Genomic DNA, 20,864 nt, shown 5'->3' with positions numbered 1-20,864 from the left:
CAAAATTGCTCTCAGAAGATATCAGCAACAAGATCATGGAAAATAGTGGGGAAACCAGCCTTTAATCACTGGATGTACAGACATGATTTAATTTTTAAAAAAAAGTCACAGGAAAATGTCACTGTTCAGTGTAAACTCTGCCTACCATGGATTAATTTGCTGTCCACTGAAATCTTTGACCTAGAAAAGTTATTGCTGGAAATTTCATGTTCTTTAAAATATTTTTTGTAATGTTGATTTTTCTTCATTGTTACTGCCTTATGCACTTCAAGGCCCCGTCTACACAGAGACGCGTTTTGCTGTAAAAGCATACATTTTGTATCATTTAGGGGTTTCATCCACACGGATTCTGCATTTTGCGAGAGTGAAACCGATATTTTTTTAAACCGTATCCCAGAGTGGATAAATTACATTTTCGTGTGGACAGTGAATCCATATATTTTCTGAAACGATGACGTCATCAGCCCACATCTTCCCCCTAGTCAAACACCACTATGTCACATCACAGCAACAAAAACATGTACAGTCGTGGCCAAAAGTTTTGAGAATTACATAAATATTGGAAATTGGAAAAGTTGCTGCTTAAGTTTTTATAATAGCAATTTGCATATACTCCAGAATGTTATGAAGAGTGATCAGTTGAATTGCATAGTCCTTCTTTGCCATGAAAATTAACTTAATCCCAAAAAAAACCTTTCCACTGCATTTCATTGCTGTCATTAAAGGACCTGCTGAGATCATTTCAGTAATCGTCTTGTTAACTCAGGTGAGAATGTTGACGAGCACAAGGCTGGAGATCATTATGTCAGGCTGATTGGGTTAGAATGGCAGACTTGACATGTTAAAAGGAGGGTGATGCTTGAAATCATTGTTCTTCCATTGTTAACCATGGTGACCTGCAAAGAAACGCGTGCAGCCATCATTGCGTTGCATAAAAATGGCTTCACAGGCAAGGATATTGTGGCTACTAAGATTGCACCTAAATCAACAATTTATAGGATCATCAAGAATTCAAGGAAAGAGGTTCAATTCTTGTAAAGAAGGCTTCAGGGCGTCCAAGAAAGTCCAGCAAGCGCCAGGATCGTCTCCTAAAGAGGATTTAGCTGCGGGATCGGAGTGCCACCAGTGCAGAGCTTGCTCAGGAATGGCAGCAGGCAGGTGTGAGCACATCTGCACGTACAGTGAGGCCAAGACTTTTGGAAGATGGCCTGGTGTCAAGAAGGGCAGCAAAGAAGCCACTTCTCTCCAAAAAAAACATCAGGGACAGATTGATCTTCTGCAGAAAGTATAGTGAATGGACTGCTGAGGACTGGGGCAAAGTCATATTCTCCGATGAAGCCCCTTTCCGATTGTTTGGGGCATCTGGAAAAAGGCTTGTCCGGAGAAGAAAAGGTGAGCGCTACCATCAGTCCTGTGTCATGCCAACAGTAAAGCATCCTTTTTGAAGATGCTGATTTAATTTTCCAGCAGGATTTGGCACTTGTCCACACTGCCAAAAGCACTAAAAGTTGGTTAAATGACCATGGTGTTGGTGTGTTTTGGCCAGCAAACTCACCAGACCTGAACCCCAGAGAGAATCTATGGGCTATTGTCAAGAGGAAAATGAGAAACAAGAGAGCAAATAATGCAGATGAGCTGAAGGCCACTGTCATAGAAACCTAGGCTTCCATACCACCTCAGCAGTGCCACAAACTGATCACCTCATTGCCACGCTGAATTGAGGCAGTAATTAAAGCAAAAGGAGGAACAGAAGGAAATTGTCCAAAATTTCTTATTGAATGAGTGCAGTGACTTTGGTCTTCCAAAAACAATGGACCAACATTAGCAGATGACATTGCACCCCAAATCATCACAGACTGTGGAAACTTAACACTGGACTTCAAGCAACTATGAGCTTCTCCACCCTTCCTCCAGACTTGGTAAAACTTGCTCTCATCTGAAAAGAGGACTTTGGACAACTGGGCAACAGTCCAGTTCTTCTTCTTCTTAGCTCAGGTAAGATGCCTCTGATGTTGTCTGTGGTTCAGCAAATTCCTTGACACTTCTGTGTGTGGTGGCTCTTGAAGCCTTTACCCTCAGCCTCAGTCCATTACTTGTGAAGTTCACTCAAATTCTTGAATCAATTTTGCTTGACAATACTCATAAGGCTGTGGTTCTCTCGGTTGGTTGTGCATCTTTTTCTTCCGCACTTTTTCCTTCTACTCAACTTTCTGTTAACATGCTTGGATACAGCACTCTGTGAACAGCCAGCTTCTTTGGCAATGAATGTTTGTGGCTTACCCTCCTTGTGAAGGGCGTCAATGATTGTCTTCTGGACAACTGTCAGATCAGCAGTCTTCCCCATGATTGTGTAGCCCAGTGAACAAAACTGAAAGACCATTTTGAAGGCTCAGGAAACCTTTGCAGGTGTTTTGAGTCGATTAGCTGATTGGCATGTCTCCATATTCTAATTTGTTGAGATTTTAAAACACAAAATGAATCAAAGACTTAAACATCTTCAATCTGTGTGCATTTAATTTATTTAATACACACGTTTCACAATTTGAGTGAAATTACTGAAATAAATGAACTTTTCCACGACATTCTAATTTATTGAGAAACACCTGTATGTCCTTACAGTTAAAGAAAACACAAATTGTTAATTATTAAAAAAATAAGCAAAATGTGTATTTATAAGAATAGAATAGAATAGAATAGAATAGAATAGAATAGAAGAACTGCAGCAAATCACAAGCACTGGTTCCTTTCATTTACTGTTCTGTGTGAAAGACAGTTATATGTCTCCCTCTGGTGGTGGATAAAGCCAATTCCAGAACAATGTCACGTGACATTACCAATCAATCCACAAAGTTCTAATATAACTTCAGAAAGCACTAGAAGTACACAACCTGGATACTGCCAATTCTCATTCATAAGCACCCTCACTCCTGCCCCATCACACTTATCTGTCTGTCCACCTACAAGAGTCCTGAACTAACTGAGCAAGTCACAACCCAAAATATCTGGAAACAACAAACTGTCACAGTCCAACCTGATGGAAAAATGCCTCAGAAATGAAAAAAAATAATAATTCAAGAATGAAACCAAACTAATCAGATGAGTTAGCAAAATGATGACATGGTTCTGTTCTTTTCTGTATTGCACTGAACGTGTTTAACAACATGATTTTAATGAGTCAGTGAGGCAGATGATGATTTGAGAGGTCCTTTCAAACAGCATTAACATGCGCTGTCGACCGTGACCTCAGGAAAATGCTGAGCCATGATGAATGAGTTAGAAAAGGTGAAGTGTATCATTCTGAGATTTTCTCTGAACTCCTCTTCATAGAACTGAATGAATTGATTAAAGAGCGTTATTAGAAATCAGTCTGAATCCTTTCACTAAGGATTGTTCCTGGATTAAGTTTATGAATATCGATGGTTTGTATATCACTGAATGCATAATCAGCATCAGATACGGGCTCCAACAAACAGATCTGAGCATGTTCAGGATCACCTCCAATGACATCAGCCTCCCTCGTCTCCATAGAAACAGCAGCAGGGCTCTCGAAATATTCACTGATACACTGAAGTAAACTACAGCCATGCAGGACTTTGTGGGCTGATACACCGTCAGCTGGACAGCTTGCCATCAATCATATGTGGGCTTTGGAGTGTAAAAATTTGATGCGGTGGTTCATCATCAACCTTGAGATTCTTTAGACCGTGACAGAAAGGGGTTGGTTAACACCGGGCGTCCCAAGGACTAACAAAAGTTGTGCCTTGATATTCAAAATAGATCCAAAAAGCATACACATCCAAGAGGTAACGAAGAATTGCAGTATGTGCCAGCACTGCATGAATGCAACAGAAAGTCCAGTCTGATACAAATGGTTCATTATAATGGCAAAGACATCCACTTCCAAACACAAGAAAATCATCACAGTTATATGAATAATTAAGTAAATGGCATGAAACTGGGAAAACTACCAGGAAAACTAAATAAGTTTTCTCTGAGTGATTCTTTGAAGGTTTGGGCTTTTTAAAAGTAAGTTTAAACTAACTCACCCATCACATAATAAATTAAAAAGAAGAGTTCACCCAAACATTCAAATTCTGCAGTCATTTCTTCACCCTCATTTCTTTATTTTAAGTCTGGTGAAGTTGGTCATGTTACTTTCTTTCTTTGATGGATAAAGCTTTTTAAATGTGTGAGGTGTTTTCGTTTGTTTGTTTTAATACAGTAAGTGTATTATGCTCACCAAGGCTGCATTTACTGTATTTGATTGAAAATACAATTAAACAGCAATATTGTGAAATATTATTACATTAAAAAAAATGAATACACTTTAAAATGTCATTTATTCATTTGATGACAAAGCAGATTTTTTCAGAATCATTACTTCACTCTTCAGTGTCACTTCATCCTTCAGAAATGTCTAATATGCTGATTTGGAGCTCGAGAAACATTTCTATCAATGCTGTAAAAAGTTGTGCTATTTAGTGCAAGTTGTAATAAGTTAAGTTTAAGTATCTTTCTCATAAGAACTTCAGATGACATGAAATATACTGCACCAGTCCTATTATCCTTATTTTTTTTTTATTTTTAGTCATTTTGGAGCTTGACAGCCACTTTGTCTAGGAACAAAAAACTTATTTAAAACCTTTGAATCCTTTCCTTTTGTAAGTCGCAATGGTTTGGAGCGACATGGTGGTAAGTAAATTATGACAGCACTTAATTTTGGGGGGTGAACTATCCCTGTAAATCCACAAACCACTGCACAGCTCTCTTAGCCTGGAGTTAAGATGTAGGAAAATGCCCTGAATATCCCGTCCTGTCTCTTACCTGGACTCTTGTCAAGGAAAAGGCAGCAATGTGTCTGCAGAATCCATGGTAACACCTATGGCAGATGGAGAAATGAAGATGGAAATAGTACAATGGAGTAAATTTCACACACAGAGAACAAGACAATCAGGGAGTGGAGGGAAGATAATGAACAGATGAGATAAACCATTTCACTGTGACAGGACAGGGCTCATGCCAACTCAAGTTAATGGACTCATCGACCTCCTGACAGCTGCATGTGCCAAAAAAATAAAATAATATTAATAAATCAATCACATACTCCTCCTCAATCCACGTGTAGATCTTTTACTGACGGCTCAACCCCGGGCATAAAAAATATAATAACTATTCTTAACTTCTATTCTAATATCACACAAAGCATTGAGTTTAAATAGCCTAGAGATACACGTGACGTCATCACTGTTTATCACAGCAGGCGGCTTAAAAAAAAGACTATTATGACATCAGCAGAATCGCCTGTGGTCTTTTCAATAACACGTGAATCGATCAAGTTAAAACGCTTTTGAATTGGCTATGTCAGTCGAGAGGAACACTTGTATTGAAGATTAGAAGACTAGGTAAAACACACTCTTTTATTTCCATCACAGCAGCTGCAATACCTTTTTCAGGGCTGACATTCTCCAGAGGCTCGTAGCATCGCTTCAGTCCTCGGTGTGAATGCGGGTGGTGTTTGTAAGCACGCGGGAACAGGCAGGTGTGTATCAGAAGTAGTCCATGGTTTTAACATACACACACACGCAGAAACCCCGCAGACCCTCCGCATGATGCTCCTCCCGCCTATAACGCACTTCTGACTCTTTTGTTTCAGAAATTGCGTTATCACTGCTTATTTATTCATCTGAGTAAAGAAACAAAATAAGCTTATGAAGACAGAAAGTGGCCATGGTGGAGAGACATTAAAATAAACCGTGGTTGCAATAAATAACTTGACAACTTTTGAGCCGCGTTGTCCATTAGGGGGAGCCAGATAGATAGATAGATAGATAGATAGATAGATAGATAGATAGATAGATAGATAGATAGATAGATAGATAGATAGATAGATAGATAGATAGATAGATAGATGGATAGATTGATGGATGGATGGATGGATAGATAGATAGATAGATAGATAGATAGATAGATAGATAGATAGATAGATAGATAGATAGATAGATAGATAGATAGATAGATAGATAGAAGAAATGTGGCTAACATTCTGGCAAGCTTCTCTTAAATTTATGAACAAACTTAACAGTTTTTCTCTATCGATTTGACACAATTCTCTAAACTCAATTTCTCGAAACAGTTAACAGTGTGCTGAACACTACATAATTGTGCTAAACAGATTGAATTCTTTCATTTATTTCATACAAGTTGCAAATCATGTGAATACATTTCTCAAAACACTGTGCACAAATCTCTCAAATGTTTTCAGAATAGTTAAAGGGGTCATATGATGTTGCTAAAAAGAACACTATTGGGTATATTTGGTGTAATGAAATGTTTATGCAGTTTAAGGTTAAAAAAAACACAATATTTTCCACATACTGTACATTATTGTTACTCCTCTATGCCCTGCCTATTGAAACGCGTCAGTTTTTACAAAGCTCATCAGTCTGAAAAGCGAAGTGTGTTCTGATTGGCCAGCTATCCAGTGCATTGTGATTGGCTGAAGGCCTCAAGCGTGTGACGGAAATGTTACGCCCCTTAATATAAAACCCATTATAAACGTGATATAAACATGATTTCTAGTTGTGTCCTCTTTTGGAAGGCCAAACAAAGTAGTTTCCTCAGCAACCAGCACGCATCAGCTCCTGGCATGATGAAGTGGATATCGTCCTCTTTTAGAAGGACAAATAAAGTAGTTTCGCTTTCACAGTGAAACACACAGTACTACAACAATAATACAACGAGAATAAAAGGTATGCCTTCTTTCTTTGCGTGAACATCTGGGCAGTGTTATGCAAATCTTCCCACATAGTGACGTAGAGATGTCTTAAACTTAGTTTTTCACTATAAGGGCTATCCTGTCTGGTTCTCACTCTGCAGGGCGAAGCCTAAAGTGCCTGCTGCCTGCACAGTCTGGGAAGAGAGCTCAGGGGCAGTGGGAGCAGGCAGAATAAAGAGGGTCTCATTCTGTAGTAATATCAGCTTTTCCAAAAACAATATCCAACCCTTTGCACAAGCTACTCAGATCACACCCCACATTTATTCCAGAAATTCCTGCCACTTTATCAAATTAACTAACGAGACTTTACCAGCCTTCAGCTATCTCTGGGATTTTCCCTTCTGCCATTAATTGTACCCCTCCCAGCTTACAAATCCAGGAATAGGCATTTATGGCTATTTTTCTGGCTCTTTCTTTGTTTGTAGCCAGTCAAGTTGTTGTTTGACTTTCCAATCTGTATCAAAGCCCTGACTGACTGTTCTTTTGATGAGTTCTGAAAATTTCTTTGAAGTTAGAGCTTCAGAGCAGAGCTCTCCTAATCCACTATACACCCCTCACTTTGGGTGTACACTAACACCAGTCCACGTCCCAGATCTGGTGTTACCTCAATCACGTCTGAGCAAGTACGTCCTCTCTCTCCCTTCTCCTAATGCCTTACACCCAGACTATCCCTAATTTAAAAATAAATGAAATCTTCTGTGAAGTTGCTTTGCAATGATTTGCATTGTAAAAAAGCTCTATACAAATAAACCTGAATTGAATTGAATATGCAAAAAACTCTAAATGCTTAAATTACAGGACTTCTATATTACAGTAAATAAATAAATGAATGCTGTTTGTATGCTTTGGTGGACTTAGACAATGGAAACTAAAGTACTGAGAGACATTCATAAAAACAGTCATTTCATGATAAGAAACATCTTCCTATTAATTAAAAAAACACTTTATTGAATAAACACTGTTTATGTGACAATAATCCGTTTTGCAAACAGTAATGATCACAAAAACAATGTCACAGGTCATCATTTATGTTTATATGGCCAAATGAGACAATAATCAATATGAACTGTATGAAAACAAACAAGGCCTTCAAAAGGCATCAACAAATTAGTGTTACGCTAGATACATATGCACATTAAAGGACTTTATGTTGTTGTTTTTACTTTCGTTGTGTTTATTTATTTAAGTTTTATATTTCAATATTCACCAGGTTCCCACATCTTTCTTCCCGATCTACGAAACGTTGTTACAGTACATATGTGAGAAAGACAATTGTTTGAATATTAATTCCATTTTGACAAATTGACAAAAATGGGAAAACATGAATGTGAAATTTGTTATAGTCGATGAAGTGGGAGGTTGGCGCTGTTCTATGAGCTCGGGATGCCGCTGCCAATAGGAGGAGTGGAGAGAGGCGGCAGCAGGAGACTCTTGAGTTTCACTGACATGGCTGCAATCTCTGGGTCCTGAGTTTCATACATCTTCACTAGCCGGGCGAATTTTAGAACACCTGAGAGGCAAAACGCAGGAGTTGGAATGACAGCGTTTTATTTGTGTTTGCATGTTTGTACATTTAATCTCACCTTCTCCTTCATTGTTGAAGCCGTATGCTTTGATGACCTCCTGCTGGATCTGAGTGGCCACAGGCAGCACGAGCTGCAGCATCTTGCCCATATCGTTGCATGCGCTTTCTCTGGCTTCCTCCATGCGGGCTGCATTCTCAGGCACAGAAAACGCCTGGATCACCTCACTAAGAACAACTGCAATGGACGGGACAACAGTCTGGCTGAGTCAGAGTCGAGCCGTGACTCCTGAGTGTATGATTTAAGGACTGACGTCTCACCTCTGGCCTGCTCTACAGTGAGCGTGGGCTGCTGTGCTGGGGCAGAGGCCATGCTGGCTCACTCCACGGAGGAGATTCACTACAGATATCAATTAAAATCAATTAAACGCTGCTGCTGCATGTTATGTGATGATTTATGCATACACTACACAGCTCGACTGTTTCTCTTGCCCTGACAGAACACACTTTCCACATCAACATGGGGACACTGGCTGATTTGTGACACCATTATGGGTATCAATACATACTGTATATATAAATACATAAACAAGAAAAAATTATTATAATTGTGTTGTCTATCTGTATTTATGTTTCCAGTGTCATAAATGATAGGGTGACCAGACATTCCTGTTTTCTGGGGACAGTCCCAGTTTTTGGTCTCTTGTACCCCGAACATTTTACTGTTTTGCAGCACGTTCAAAGCAGCCTGCAAACTAACTATGCACATTAAAGTAAAGTGATACTATATGAATGCACTATATATCAGGGTGCGGGATTGTTTTGCAATGTTGCAGTAATTTCTCCACACACTTCCTATAACTATAGCATGTAGGTGAAGGTATAAAACAACTTAATTACATTTGCTTAAAACTCACATTCAATTGTAGCCTTAAATGCAAAGTCATTGGCCTAATTGGCGATACATTTCAAAAGCACAAAACAATAAAATAAAATTTTAAATAGCGTACTATGTGAAAACTCTCTCTCTCTCTCTGTATATATATATATATAAACATATATATATATATTGTCCATAAATTGTCCATATTGTCCAATATATATTGTCAATAAATTACAAAAAATTACAGTTATAGATTTCAATGACATTTCAATCCCTGCAATATATTTTTTCCCCCAGTTTAAATAAAAATAATAATATTCAAATTGAGAGAGAAAATAAATAGACGACCATATCAACCCCTTGATTCTGATTATAGGGCAAAGATTAAATATCCAATAAATATTACTTAAACATACTGAATAAATGGCATGGCTGCACAGATTCCTTGCAAGCAGCTTCAACTTATATAACGTTAGATTATTAGAAATTTGATATTGATTTGATGGGTTGTTGTTGTTGTTGTTATAAAGAATGAGAGTATGTTGTGTTCATCTGTCATCTATCAGTGGATCGTTACTTCCGCTTACCGCGAAACCACTGATTAACCATTCTTTTTGATGTTCAGATGTATATATATATATATAGGAATATTTTATACCTAAGTAATACTTGTAAAATTTCCATGTACTTACATCGATGAAGCCAGTACCTAATCACAGCCTCTCCTGTGACGCACACACTTCCGGTGGGTGCAGCCATAAAACTGTCCGTGTGCAACTGCAACTCGTTTGATGAACCATAGAAGATGGCTATGGCAATGAAACCATCAATAACGTTATAAAATGGACTAGGATTTGCGACCAGAACTCTCTTAATTGATGGACCTCGGCGACTGGTATAAATATCTCTTCACCGTGAATTTTCAGTCAAATTGCTCCTGAAGTGTGTACGTTAATATCCATTTTTTTGTCACGTGATACCTGTTACATTACTCAACGCTACTCAATTTTGGACCAATATCAGTGATCTGCGATTACAAGATCAAGATTCATTTACTATTTCATGTATGTCTCGTATTATTCACTGGAATCGATAAACGTTAAAAAATAATTTTATGTGATTAGTGTTTTTGTTTTTCACTGAGACACAAAAAAAGTCCAGAAATTTGAATGTAGCTGAATGAAGGATTTGGTTTTATGAGCCACCAAGCGCCCCCTGGAGAAAAAAAAACACAAAACATTTAGTGACAAACGAACATTAGACAGAAGTAGTGGTGGAAATTATGATTCTTTCTAGAGATTCGTTCATTTTCAGTTCGTTCACCAAAATGATTCGTTCAGAATCGTTCACTGATTCGTTCAGTGACCATTTCTTCGTATTACACAAAATAAGCCAGCAGATGGCAAAAAAGAGTGTATTATGTGTTATGTCTTAAGTCAACGAACGTATTCACTTGTTACAAAAACTGATCTGGCTTTATTAAAATGTGTGTATAATCACATTCAATATATAAAGTCTAATTAAGTTGTTCAGATGAACAAAGCACAAGGTTTTCTTGCCTAATTAGCATTTTAATTGTTTGGTAAAACAGTTTATATATTATATATTCACATTCACAAATTGGGGATTAAACGTGGAGTTGCTAAATATCAAAACAAGCGTATGTGCACAGTACTGTACTTAACTGCGCTTTGCATTTTTGCGAGATTGACATGCTAAATGGCAGACTAACCCGGTTTACTCTCATTCATTTCGTTCACGAACGAGATAAGCTATGTACCAGTTCATTTAATTCACGAATGACATGTGTACCAGTTCAGTCATTTCGTTCACGAACGATAAGATCTCTAGATCTAGTTCAGACTCATATGAAACTCGTTCATTAAGGGCGTATTCGTTCACTACATTCAACAAATCACATACTCTGTCACATCACATCTCATACTCGAAGGCTATTGGCTCGAGGTTGAGTAATTCTTTGACAGGATGAATTGGTTGTTACCCGGTTCACCGAGCTGCGCATGCGCTGCTAATAGCGCCGCGCTGCTGTGGAGGGAGGAACTTCACTGAACGAGAAATATGAGTCAGTGGATTACGTGAACAAGAACGATTCGTTCACCTAAAAGATTCGTTCAAAAAGAACGATTCGTTCACGAACGACACATCACTAGACAGAAGCATTTGCAGACCAGTGCAAAACTAACACGGAAGTCTGGGAAAATATTGACAAGTGACCGTGGAAGCGATTTCGACGCAGACTCCGTTCATTTTCCTCTGATTATAGTTTTTCAGGTATGAAATATGGAGCGCAAGCTGGCTGAGTTCAGAGCCCGAAAGAAAGCCGAAGCTGAAGCTCAGAAACCTGCTGAGAGTGTGATCCAGACTGAAACTAAAGCCATGAGCCTTGATTCTCCAGCAGTGTGTCCTGACACACCGGAACAGAAGCCCACCAGCTGCCTTCAGAGTCCACACACACAGGTATGAGCACACTTACTATTAAATATAACAACAACACAACAGATACATACCTCGAAACCGACCGTGTCGTTTTGCCTATTGAACCCAGTCTTCCTGTCATTTTAGGATTCCAGTCATCGTTTGCTGAACCCTACATGTGGTGGTTGGCTCCAGCGCGTGGCTCTCACCCATCTGACCCTGCTCAAAGTGCTGCTGTGGCTCGTGCTGCTGGGGCTCTTTTCAGAACTCGAGTTTGGCCTGCCGTTTTTTCTCATATCATTATTCTACTGGCTCTATGAGGGCCTTCGAAGCCCAAGAGCCCGGCAACCTGGAGAAATGAGCGCGTATTCTGTGTTTAACCCTGATTGTCAACCCATCCTGGGAACGTTAACAGCCGAACAGCTGGAAGGAGAGATGGGATACAGGCCAGTGGTCAATAGATGAACGTGTTTGAAAGAAAGCAGACGTTGCTTTCATAGACAACTATCTGGAAATAAAGGAAAACACTAAACAGTCTAAATGTGGAGATGTAAATTGCACTTTGGAAACTTGTTTGCATTATATTAATGTATCCTATAATCGCCTTAAATGATTTACTTGTGTTTACATTAATAAAATGCTTTATTTTATTCATCTATACACAAATATACGCTTCCTCAGACATCAGATATCCAAAAAATTTGAATGTCACCTAATTTTAGGCTTTCTTATCCAATGTATTCAGCTGAAATGTATTAATAAGAGACAGGACTTCCTCTTGGATTCACTTACGGAAGGATAAACTTCCAATAAAAGGTCGGCAGTGAGACTCCGTTTGATATTAGCTGGATTATTATCACTCCCTGTAACCCATTTGAATCCCTCTTTCTGTCAAGACTGCGTTTATTTAAATTCATTTACACAAAAAGATTCACAGTTGCATGTGACTGGATGTTTTCAGGTGTATTTTATGCTCTTTGATTTAATTCAGTTTAGTCGTTTGTCAGAAATCACAAATAGCTACAGTGTTTGTGTCCTACTGATATTACAGCCTACTACACAGGAATAACAAGCAGATGTTTAATCGTTCATACTTTTAGGGAGCTCTAATGGTTTTACTGAAATAGCTCTGAAGTAAAATAAAGTACGGTACATACAAAGTATGACTTTTATTGTTGAAATTGACAGGAAAACTATGAGCCATGGAATGAATGAACGAATGTGTAAATGCGAACTTTTTACCTCCCAATTAAAAAATTTCTTGCAATTCTGAGAGAAAAAACAAAACTCAGAATTGCGAGAAAAAGTCACTTCTGTTCAGGCTGCAAAGCAAAAAAACGCGATTATTTTGCAAGGGGGTGATTCTTTTTCTATAGCCACTATATAATTCACAACTGAATTTTAAGAATAATAGTCAGAATTGTGAGTGGTTTTTACTTATGTGAATTAAATTAAATGGTATATTATATTTTTAAAAAAAAAAAGGTTCTGTCATTTACATAACCTACACTACACTTATTATAATACGTATGGGTATCCAAAGAATAATTATTTTTTTACGGGAACTATTTCTTTAAAAAGAAAGCAACACAGGGGGCACTAAGACCTTCCTTCCGAGAACTACAAGACAAACCCAGTGTACTCGACTGTACACGTCTTCCTGTCCACAGTGCTGCTGAACTGGAGCCCCGCTGGACACGGACTGCGATTAAAGTAAGATCACAAAGCATTAGCTCCATCCCACGAAACACACACTTACTGAGAAATATCCGTCTGCACCGCGACATTACACACCAATAACATATCGCCCACGAACTGAACTGTGAATTAACGCTACGAACGAGTATAACATGATTAAAGAGTAATGACTTATGAGTGTGATTACGGAAATGTTTGGGGACGAATGGTAAATTATTTTGAAAACAGTCTCTTCTTGTCTTCCATGATATTTGGTCTCGGACAATAATGTTCAGAGTCCATTTTCATAATTACTCATTAACCATCTAGCTATACAGTTAATGACTATTGTCAAAGTTGATGTGCTTTATCATTGTGTTCTGTGATCAACTGAATACCTGATTCTCTGTCTTAATACTGGGACAAATAATATTGATTTACTATTATTGATGATAATTATTAAAGAATGTTAATCTTTTCAAATGTTTAGAAAAAGTCATCTACATTTAATCTTAGCTGCAGCTGTTTAATTGTCAAGTGCTTAAAAAGCCAATAAATTATTTACAATTGATATACCATGGTTGAGACAGAAAATATGAGAACCCTGATATAACAATATTAGAATTTTGTGCAAAACAGGCTAAAATACAGCAGCAGGATATTCAGGATGACTTGACAATGGATTAATAAATAAATAAAGTTTCATAAATATCTGTTTGTGGTGACCAAAACAGGGACGCAGCAGTGAAACTTTATAAAATATTAATATTTTTATATGGTTGTCAGGATGTAATAGTAATGTTCTTCTTTTTCTTAATCAATAGTATATATAAAATCTACACAATGTATGTGGACAGATTGTTTTAGGGATGCATGATAACATAAATGTCATAATGCTGCTAAAATAAAGAGAAAACCCATTTAAAAAAAATCTTAAGGATCACTGATTCCAAAAATACATAACAGTAGTAAATCAATATTTTAAGTTTTATTTTGGCTAGAATCTCATTCCTCTTGTAATAGTGACTTGCAAAACGTGTTGTCTTTTGACTTTTCCCCTGGTTATTTGCAGTAGGTGTGTCTTTCTGAGCTGTAGTGGGGTGTGCTTCCTGTTTCAGCAGGTGTCATGGCAAGCAAACCTGCAGTGCTGATGCGGCTGATGGCCTCAGCCTACGCCGTGGCCGAAAAGGCTGGAACTATTGTCCGGAAAGTGCTTCAAAGTGGAGAGCTGGGGATCGTTGAAAAGGTATGGCAAGTAGAGGCATGTTACCAACAAGGATGTTGTTTCAAAAAAACACTTGAGCTGATCTCAAGAGGTCCTGAGCTCTTAACTTCCATTAACAGGGGCGTAACACACACAGTTTCATCCAATCTCATGTTAATCTTGAGGACATAGTGCTGCATCCTTCATATCCCCAAAAAGTCTTTAGTTTTATCATACTTATAAAAGAAAGATACAGCTTTATGATTCTCTCCGGAACAGCCGAGCTCCTGGAGGCGTGCTGTGGGCGGAGCTAAAGAGTGACAAGCTAGAGCGCTGGATGGCAAAAAAAAGACATTTGATGCCGTTTCACTTACCGTCTGCAGTTCTGAATCATGACCGGGAACTTTTATAACATGGACCGCTCCATCTTTCAGTATCAAACGATGTGCAAATCCAGCGTCGGACTGGGCTTTGTTTATAAAACGTTTGTAAACAAACACACTTGTGAAACTCCCTTGTGGCCTCGGAAAAACCAACTGTACCCACTGTTTACATAACGCTGGGTTCTTAAGAAATCTGAACAAAATTATCTTTCCGAAAAACACTTCTTTGGATACTTTCTTCCCAAGCAAAGTCCCGTGCAATGCTGCCACCGGATGTAGCTACTGGATGGGCACGATCTGCTCTCACTGTGGTCAATGCATGCAGGGGCGTCTTTTTTCTGGGAGAAATTCCCATATAAGGAGTTCCACCCTCGTCTACGTCATGAAGTGCCATGATAAAACAAAACACTCCAAAACTTGTACGAACCCGGAAGTAAGATACTTGGCACATAAATACTCTGTCATATGTCCAAATTGTTTTTTGAAACTTTGTCCATGCTTAGCATGAGAATCCAACTCTTTAACAGTTTTTGTACCCCCACCGCTTAAGACCCTAAAATCTGATTGGTTGAACAAATATGTTGATCCACTATTACTAACACTTCCTATTTGGTAAAATCAAGGCCAATTTTGGCTTATGAGAAGATAACATGACTGTTAATGTAGTAATTAATTTAGTTGGTAAATAGTTTTTACACATGCTTTTCACATGATGTTTTTGTAACCTGTGCTTTTGGAACAGTCAGGAGCCAATGATCTACAGACTCTGGCTGACAGGCTTGTTCAGAAGAGTATATGTGCATCCCTGTCGAAAAGCTTCCCTAAAGTCACTATCATTGGGGAGGAGGTACGTACGTCTCCTAATATGAAGACACCCAGCCTGTTTTGGCTCCAACCAGTGGAATATTATATTTTAATTGAGAATTTTATTTTATTTGTCCAGGAATTACCAGCTGAGGCTGTTGAAGAGGACCTAATAGAGAACGGACAAAGCAGCCTAATTCTACAAAAATCTTGCCCGGATCAGTATGCCAGCCTGAAGGAGGAAGAGGTAAAGAGGAATAGGAAACAGAATATGGGCATAATGCTTACAGCTATGCTATAAATGTAGAATATAGTTTTTCTGAAACAAAAAGTAATAGAAAAGTAATATTTCATCATTCTCAGCTGGTTGTGTGGGTGGACCCTCTTGATGGCACTAAAGAATATACAGAAGGTGAGCAGATAAAACAGCTTTCAACATTTTATGTCTCATGATAAAACGTCAGACAATAAATTACATCTCTTCCACTTCTATTCTTTGAGTTTTGGCCTTGTTCAGCTAAGACTGTAAACATCATCATTATGCAATAAAGCACCTGGTATTAATCTGTACGGGGTGATGTGATCACAAGTGGACAGCATTACATATGTGTAAATGAGGTCTACATTATGTCATCTGATTACACAAACCACATTTATAATCCACATTTTATTTTATTCTAATATATATATATATATATATATATATATATATATATATATATATATATATATATATATTTATTATTTAACTATTTGAAAATAAACAGAAAGTTCTTTCAAGAAACTCCAGATGGTGCAGTCTGATAGGTTCTAACTCAATATGATATAATTACATCATAATTCACATGGCGCAGCTGATTGGTTTCTTTTCGCACCAGCAGCCAATGAGCTGCTCAACATTCAGATACTTGGCTAGTGCTTGCTGTAGCAGTTGCAGTGCGCTTCAGACACCATCCACCTTCCCCAGATCCACCTGTATAGATCTGGTATGGGGTGATGTCATTCATGTATGTTATATATGGGGATTACTTATTAGTGTAATGGCAAGATGAAGCTTTGAAGCTTCCAGCCAGATGTGTTGAAAAGTGGTTCATTTCTCGAGGCTTTGAATGCCCTTTGAGGGACACCTGCTGGTCAGGAGTGTGACAGTGCCAAAATGTGTGCTACATGGTTAAAAAGGGCTTGATACGTTTGTATATATAGCCATATAGTAAACACATGATAGATAGATAGATAGATAGAGAGACAAAGACAGATACATTAGATAGATAGATAGATCCGCACTCAAACGAGGCTTCGAATATCATCAGTGGTGTAACTTTAGTAAAACGATATAAGCCTCGAAGTAGAGCCCTGTCTGGATGGACAGAAAAATTGAGCTGCACATTGACAGTGTGCATGGACATCAGTAGACTGTGCTTATGTTAAAAATGATCCAGTCTGTGAAGCAGTGCAGAATGCGGACAAATTAAGTGCACTTCAAATGCATTTGGATGTTTCTCAGACAACAGTTAAGGATAGCCTGTTCACTTACCTCTCAGCTACAGTCCAACCAAAAGTGGTTAATTGTGGAGATTGAGGTTAATATTGGGTGTAAATGGCCTTGGCTGATCAGGTTGCTTCAGGCAGATGTCGATACCAGGTGTAAACGGGTCTCAAGAAGTGGTCACATTTAATGTTGCTTGGTGAAATTTTGTGGGCCAAATCAGTCATTTAAATAGCAATCCATGTGGAGTTATGCATGAGGGCAAAAGCTCTCCGAGCATATTTTGCTTATGTTCAAGCTGGTCATGTGAATTTACTGCATTGACCAACAGAAATCTGCTCGATTTGAAAGTGACTTCTGGGTAAGCTGTGCACATTACTACACCATTGAAAATTGACCTTTTTGTCTGTGAAATTTGGCTGAAATATTGTTAATATGAACGCTCCTTACGACTATATATATATATATTTTTTAATTGTCACACAAGTTAGTCCCACTGACAACAGAATCTTTTTATTTTATTTATTTATTTTTTAATCCAGATCAGATAGCAGTATGGCTTTTCCTGAAAATTTCATTTTCAGTGAGGACAAAATAATTGCTAAAAGTACACTTGCGTTTTGCTTAATTAGGGTGCAAGCATGTCCACTTCAGTTGAATTGCATTATCGCTTATTCCCATGTCTCTCTTAATTTTTTGTCTAACTCTACCTCCACTTGACCTTCATTTGTCCAACACATCTGGTGCTGTCACATGGTGATCTGCTCTTTCCCCTATTTCTTTCTTTTGCTCTCTGTCTTTGCTCTCCTGTCTCTGTTGTAGCTGCAAGGGTTTTGTACAGCCCAGTTTACATACAGAAGCCAGAACAACCCTACAGAGCCCCTAACCGTACGGTGATTTAAAGTTTTTTTTTGTTTGTTTGTTTGTTTGTTTGTTTGTTTGTTTTCTTTTTGAGGAATGAGATGTCACATTGAAATTAGACAAGTATGATGGCTGAAATGGTATGATGGCTGAAAAAGTTCTCATAGTTGATGAGCAATCGTTAAATTGCATTTGCACTCTTTGTTCCTTCTATCCAATGTTATCTAACGTACCTGTTAAAAAACCTCTTTCCTTCCATTGCTAGTTGGTATTTGGTTGTTTATTCAACTTTAGAAATTACCATCACTTTATTGGACAAATTCATTATCAGGGATGCAAAGAATGGAGTGGAAATTATGAGAGAAATAAATGTGGAATGGGTAAGGACATGTTGCAGACCTGGCTTGAACCTGCATTACCAGCATGTGTGTGTTCACACTTGTGTTCTGTTCCCTTGGTTCTTTTGATCCGGACCACAAAAGAACACAATATTTTATTCCTGGTTTGCTTAGGGATCACACTGCTACTTTTTTTACACCAAGCCAAAATGCATAATACAAACTTAAAGCATGCAATACACAACATGATTGAACAATTTTTATTACGTATATTTTGCCACAGAACTTATAATTGTGTAAAGGAATTAAACCAGTGCCACGAAATTTGTCGGCTGCACAAATGTAGATCTTCTGCAAGATGCCAGTTCTAGTGCCTGTACTGAATTATAATGGGTTTTGGTTCATTTAGTTGTCTCAAGTCCATGTTGTGTTCATATTTCATGTAAACTGCACTAGAGTTCATTTGGAAGTGTACCAAGACCCCTTGAAAAGATGGGTCTTTGGTCCACTTGTTTGGTGTGCACCAAGGTTTGGAGGACAGCATACACAGTTGTTGAATCGGTCCAGAGGTTGTTTAATCAGATCAAACCTGCCAAGTGTGAACACTTCCTAAGGCAGTGGTGTCCTGTCCTTCTCCTGGAGGGCCACCCACTGTCCTTCAGAGTTGTTAAACACACCTGAACCAGTTAATCAATGTCTAGGTATACAAAAAATTTCCAGGCAGGTGTATTGAGGCAATTTGGAGCTAAACTCTGCAGGACAGTGGCCCTCCATGACTGAGTTTGGACACCCCTGTCCTAAGGTCCCGCCTTGATGCACACCAAACAAGCAGACCGAGACCAACCTTTTTAGGGGGTATCGGTCTGCTTGTTTGGTATGCACCAAATTCAAATGACAATATTTACCTTATTAAAATAAACCACATTAACAGCGTTTAAGTTTGTTTAATCGAACCAACATGTCAAGTGTGAACACACCCTAAGGTCTTACCCATACACCCATTTACAAGAGCATAGTGGGGTTAACAATATTTTAATGTTGGAGCTGTCTAATACTTTTTATAATGTTGTTTGTGTGCCATTTTATTGCAGGGCTCTTGGATCATGTGACAGTGCTAATAGGCATTGCTTATAGAGGGACAGCCATTGCTGGAGTCATCAATCAACCCTTCTACAACTACAAGGTCCAACTTGTTGGTCACTCACACATGCTACACTATATCTGTTAAGGCTGGGATTGGTTGACCTTTTTTTTTTTGTTCTCTGTTCATTCAGATGGGGACTGGTGCTTCTTTGGGCAGAACATTATGGGGAGTACTGGGTTTGGGCGCATTTGGATTTCAACTCCAGGAAGTCCCAGATGGTAAAAGAATCATTACTACTACACGGTCCCATAGCAATAAACTTGTGATCGACACAGTGCAAGCCATGGAGCCTCATGATGTCATCAGAGTGGGAGGGGCTGGGAATAAGGTGGGTCACAGCCTTTGATTTGAGTCAGTACTGGCATAGAAGAAAACTAATTACATCTTGATTCTGGTCCTGGTAGATCATCCAGCTGGTGGAGGGAAAAGCCTCTGCTTATGTGTTTGCCAGTCCAGGATGTAAAAAGTGGGACACATGTGCACCTGAAGCAATTCTGCAAGCAGTTGGAGGTGACAGTCATTTTGTTTATTTTATTTTTTTGCATATACATTCTTGAAAATGCACTTGATATTTAATATAAATATATACATTTTATGTTGTTTTTCATATACAGGCAAACTGACAGACATGCATGGTAATGCATATACATATGATGCCAATGTGCAGCACATGAACTCCGCTGGAGTGCTAGCAACACTGAGGAATCACGAGTACTATTTAAGCAGAGTGCCACAGGCTGTTCTACAGGCTCTTCCTTCTAACTGAACCATTACAGGATATGAAGTCATACTCTAAACCAGGGCTCCTCAAATCTTGCCCTGGAGGTCCAATGCAACCCAATGTGACCTTTGTGCCTCAAAGCTGATGTCATTGCCATAAAATCTTCATTCATATAAAAACAAAGATGATTAAGTACAGTTTTTATTTGAAATGTTATTATTTCTTAGAATTAACTTAAAATAGTTAATTATTTACTGAGGACATTCACAACATGTTTTGATCCATTTTTAGTGGGGGACCAAGTATATTTTCTTTCTAAATGTTTATAATAATATAGCATGCAGGCCATTTAAAAGGAAAAATATATTATACATGTATATATAGATGTCCTATTGCATATACATGGTAATGGTCTTAATCATTAGGTTTTTTTTTAATTCCATGTTTGCCCATTAATCTGGCTAACACTTAAAACCAATGTTTTATGTTTTCATTGCTATAGCTAGGTATGACATTTAAAATGATTTCTGTTTTAACTTCATGGTGTTGAAAGTTGCATGAGGAAAGTATGCACAACTCTGCTACTGTGAAATTTATTTTCCATTTAAGGGTATTTGACAGTTTTGCATC

The 20,864-nt window shown here is 38.3% G+C and overlaps 4 protein-coding genes across 9 annotated transcripts in view; 2 read left to right on the top strand and 2 right to left on the bottom strand.

Moving 5' to 3' along the window:
* The window catches only part of LOC132092700 (disks large-associated protein 2-like), a 126,171-nt gene extending 120,610 nt beyond the window's left edge, over positions 1–5,561 (bottom strand). The window contains exons 1-2 of the mRNA XM_059499051.1: positions 5,445–5,561; positions 4,825–4,879 (exon numbers count right to left, since the gene is read on the bottom strand). Of these exons, the coding sequence (XP_059355034.1) occupies positions 4,825–4,879; positions 5,445–5,462 (73 nt within the window). The 5' untranslated portion in view covers positions 5,463–5,561. The remainder of the gene's footprint in view (positions 1–4,824; positions 4,880–5,444) is intronic.
* A 2,141-nt stretch (positions 5,562–7,702) lies between these two features.
* LOC132092697 (protein C10) lies at positions 7,703–11,856 on the bottom strand. Of its 2 annotated transcripts, none has more exons than XM_059499048.1 (4): positions 11,709–11,856; positions 8,619–8,697; positions 8,359–8,535; positions 7,703–8,285 (listed from the first exon to the last, which is right to left on the bottom strand). In XM_059499048.1, the coding sequence occupies exons 2-4, from the start codon at positions 8,668–8,670 to the stop codon at positions 8,146–8,148; spliced, it is 369 nt and encodes a 122-aa protein (XP_059355031.1). In that variant the 5' UTR covers positions 8,671–8,697; positions 11,709–11,856; the 3' UTR covers positions 7,703–8,145. The 2 variants fall into 2 exon arrangements, with proteins under 2 accessions (XP_059355031.1, XP_059355030.1); XM_059499047.1 differs by lacking the exon at positions 11,709–11,856 and adding an exon at positions 9,873–10,004.
* On the top strand, positions 9,935–12,303 carry saysd1 (SAYSVFN motif domain containing 1). Of its 3 annotated transcripts, none has more exons than XM_059499045.1 (3): positions 9,935–10,075; positions 11,465–11,658; positions 11,764–12,303. In XM_059499045.1, exons 2-3 carry the CDS (start codon positions 11,482–11,484, stop codon positions 12,079–12,081), a joined length of 495 nt encoding a protein of 164 aa, XP_059355028.1. In that variant the 5' UTR covers positions 9,935–10,075; positions 11,465–11,481; the 3' UTR covers positions 12,082–12,303. The 3 variants fall into 3 exon arrangements, with proteins under 3 accessions (XP_059355028.1, XP_059355029.1, XP_059355027.1); XM_059499046.1 differs by having other exon boundaries at positions 9,946–10,075; positions 11,473–11,658; XM_059499044.1 differs by lacking the exon at positions 9,935–10,075 and having other exon boundaries at positions 11,355–11,658.
* Positions 12,304–13,193: 890 nt separating this feature from the next.
* bpnt1 (bisphosphate nucleotidase 1) lies at positions 13,194–20,307 on the top strand. 3 transcript variants are annotated; one of them, XM_059499041.1, is made up of 10 exons: positions 13,194–13,329; positions 14,412–14,539; positions 15,623–15,727; positions 15,824–15,931; positions 16,048–16,096; positions 17,993–18,058; positions 19,461–19,552; positions 19,644–19,841; positions 19,918–20,023; positions 20,128–20,307. In XM_059499041.1, the coding sequence occupies exons 2-10, from the start codon at positions 14,420–14,422 to the stop codon at positions 20,277–20,279; spliced, it is 996 nt and encodes a 331-aa protein (XP_059355024.1). In that variant the 5' UTR covers positions 13,194–13,329; positions 14,412–14,419; the 3' UTR covers positions 20,280–20,307. The 3 variants fall into 3 exon arrangements, with proteins under 3 accessions (XP_059355024.1, XP_059355026.1, XP_059355025.1); XM_059499042.1 differs by having other exon boundaries at positions 13,250–13,329; positions 14,415–14,539; XM_059499043.1 differs by lacking the exon at positions 17,993–18,058.
* The last annotated feature ends 557 nt before the right edge of the window (positions 20,308–20,864 follow it).

This window comes from Carassius carassius, chromosome 18 (genome assembly GCF_963082965.1).
Source record: "Carassius carassius chromosome 18, fCarCar2.1, whole genome shotgun sequence".
Taxonomy (NCBI): Eukaryota; Metazoa; Chordata; class Actinopteri; order Cypriniformes; family Cyprinidae; genus Carassius; species Carassius carassius.
The sequence above is the reverse complement of the archived record's forward strand: the minus strand, read 5'-3'. Positions and strand labels throughout refer to the sequence as shown.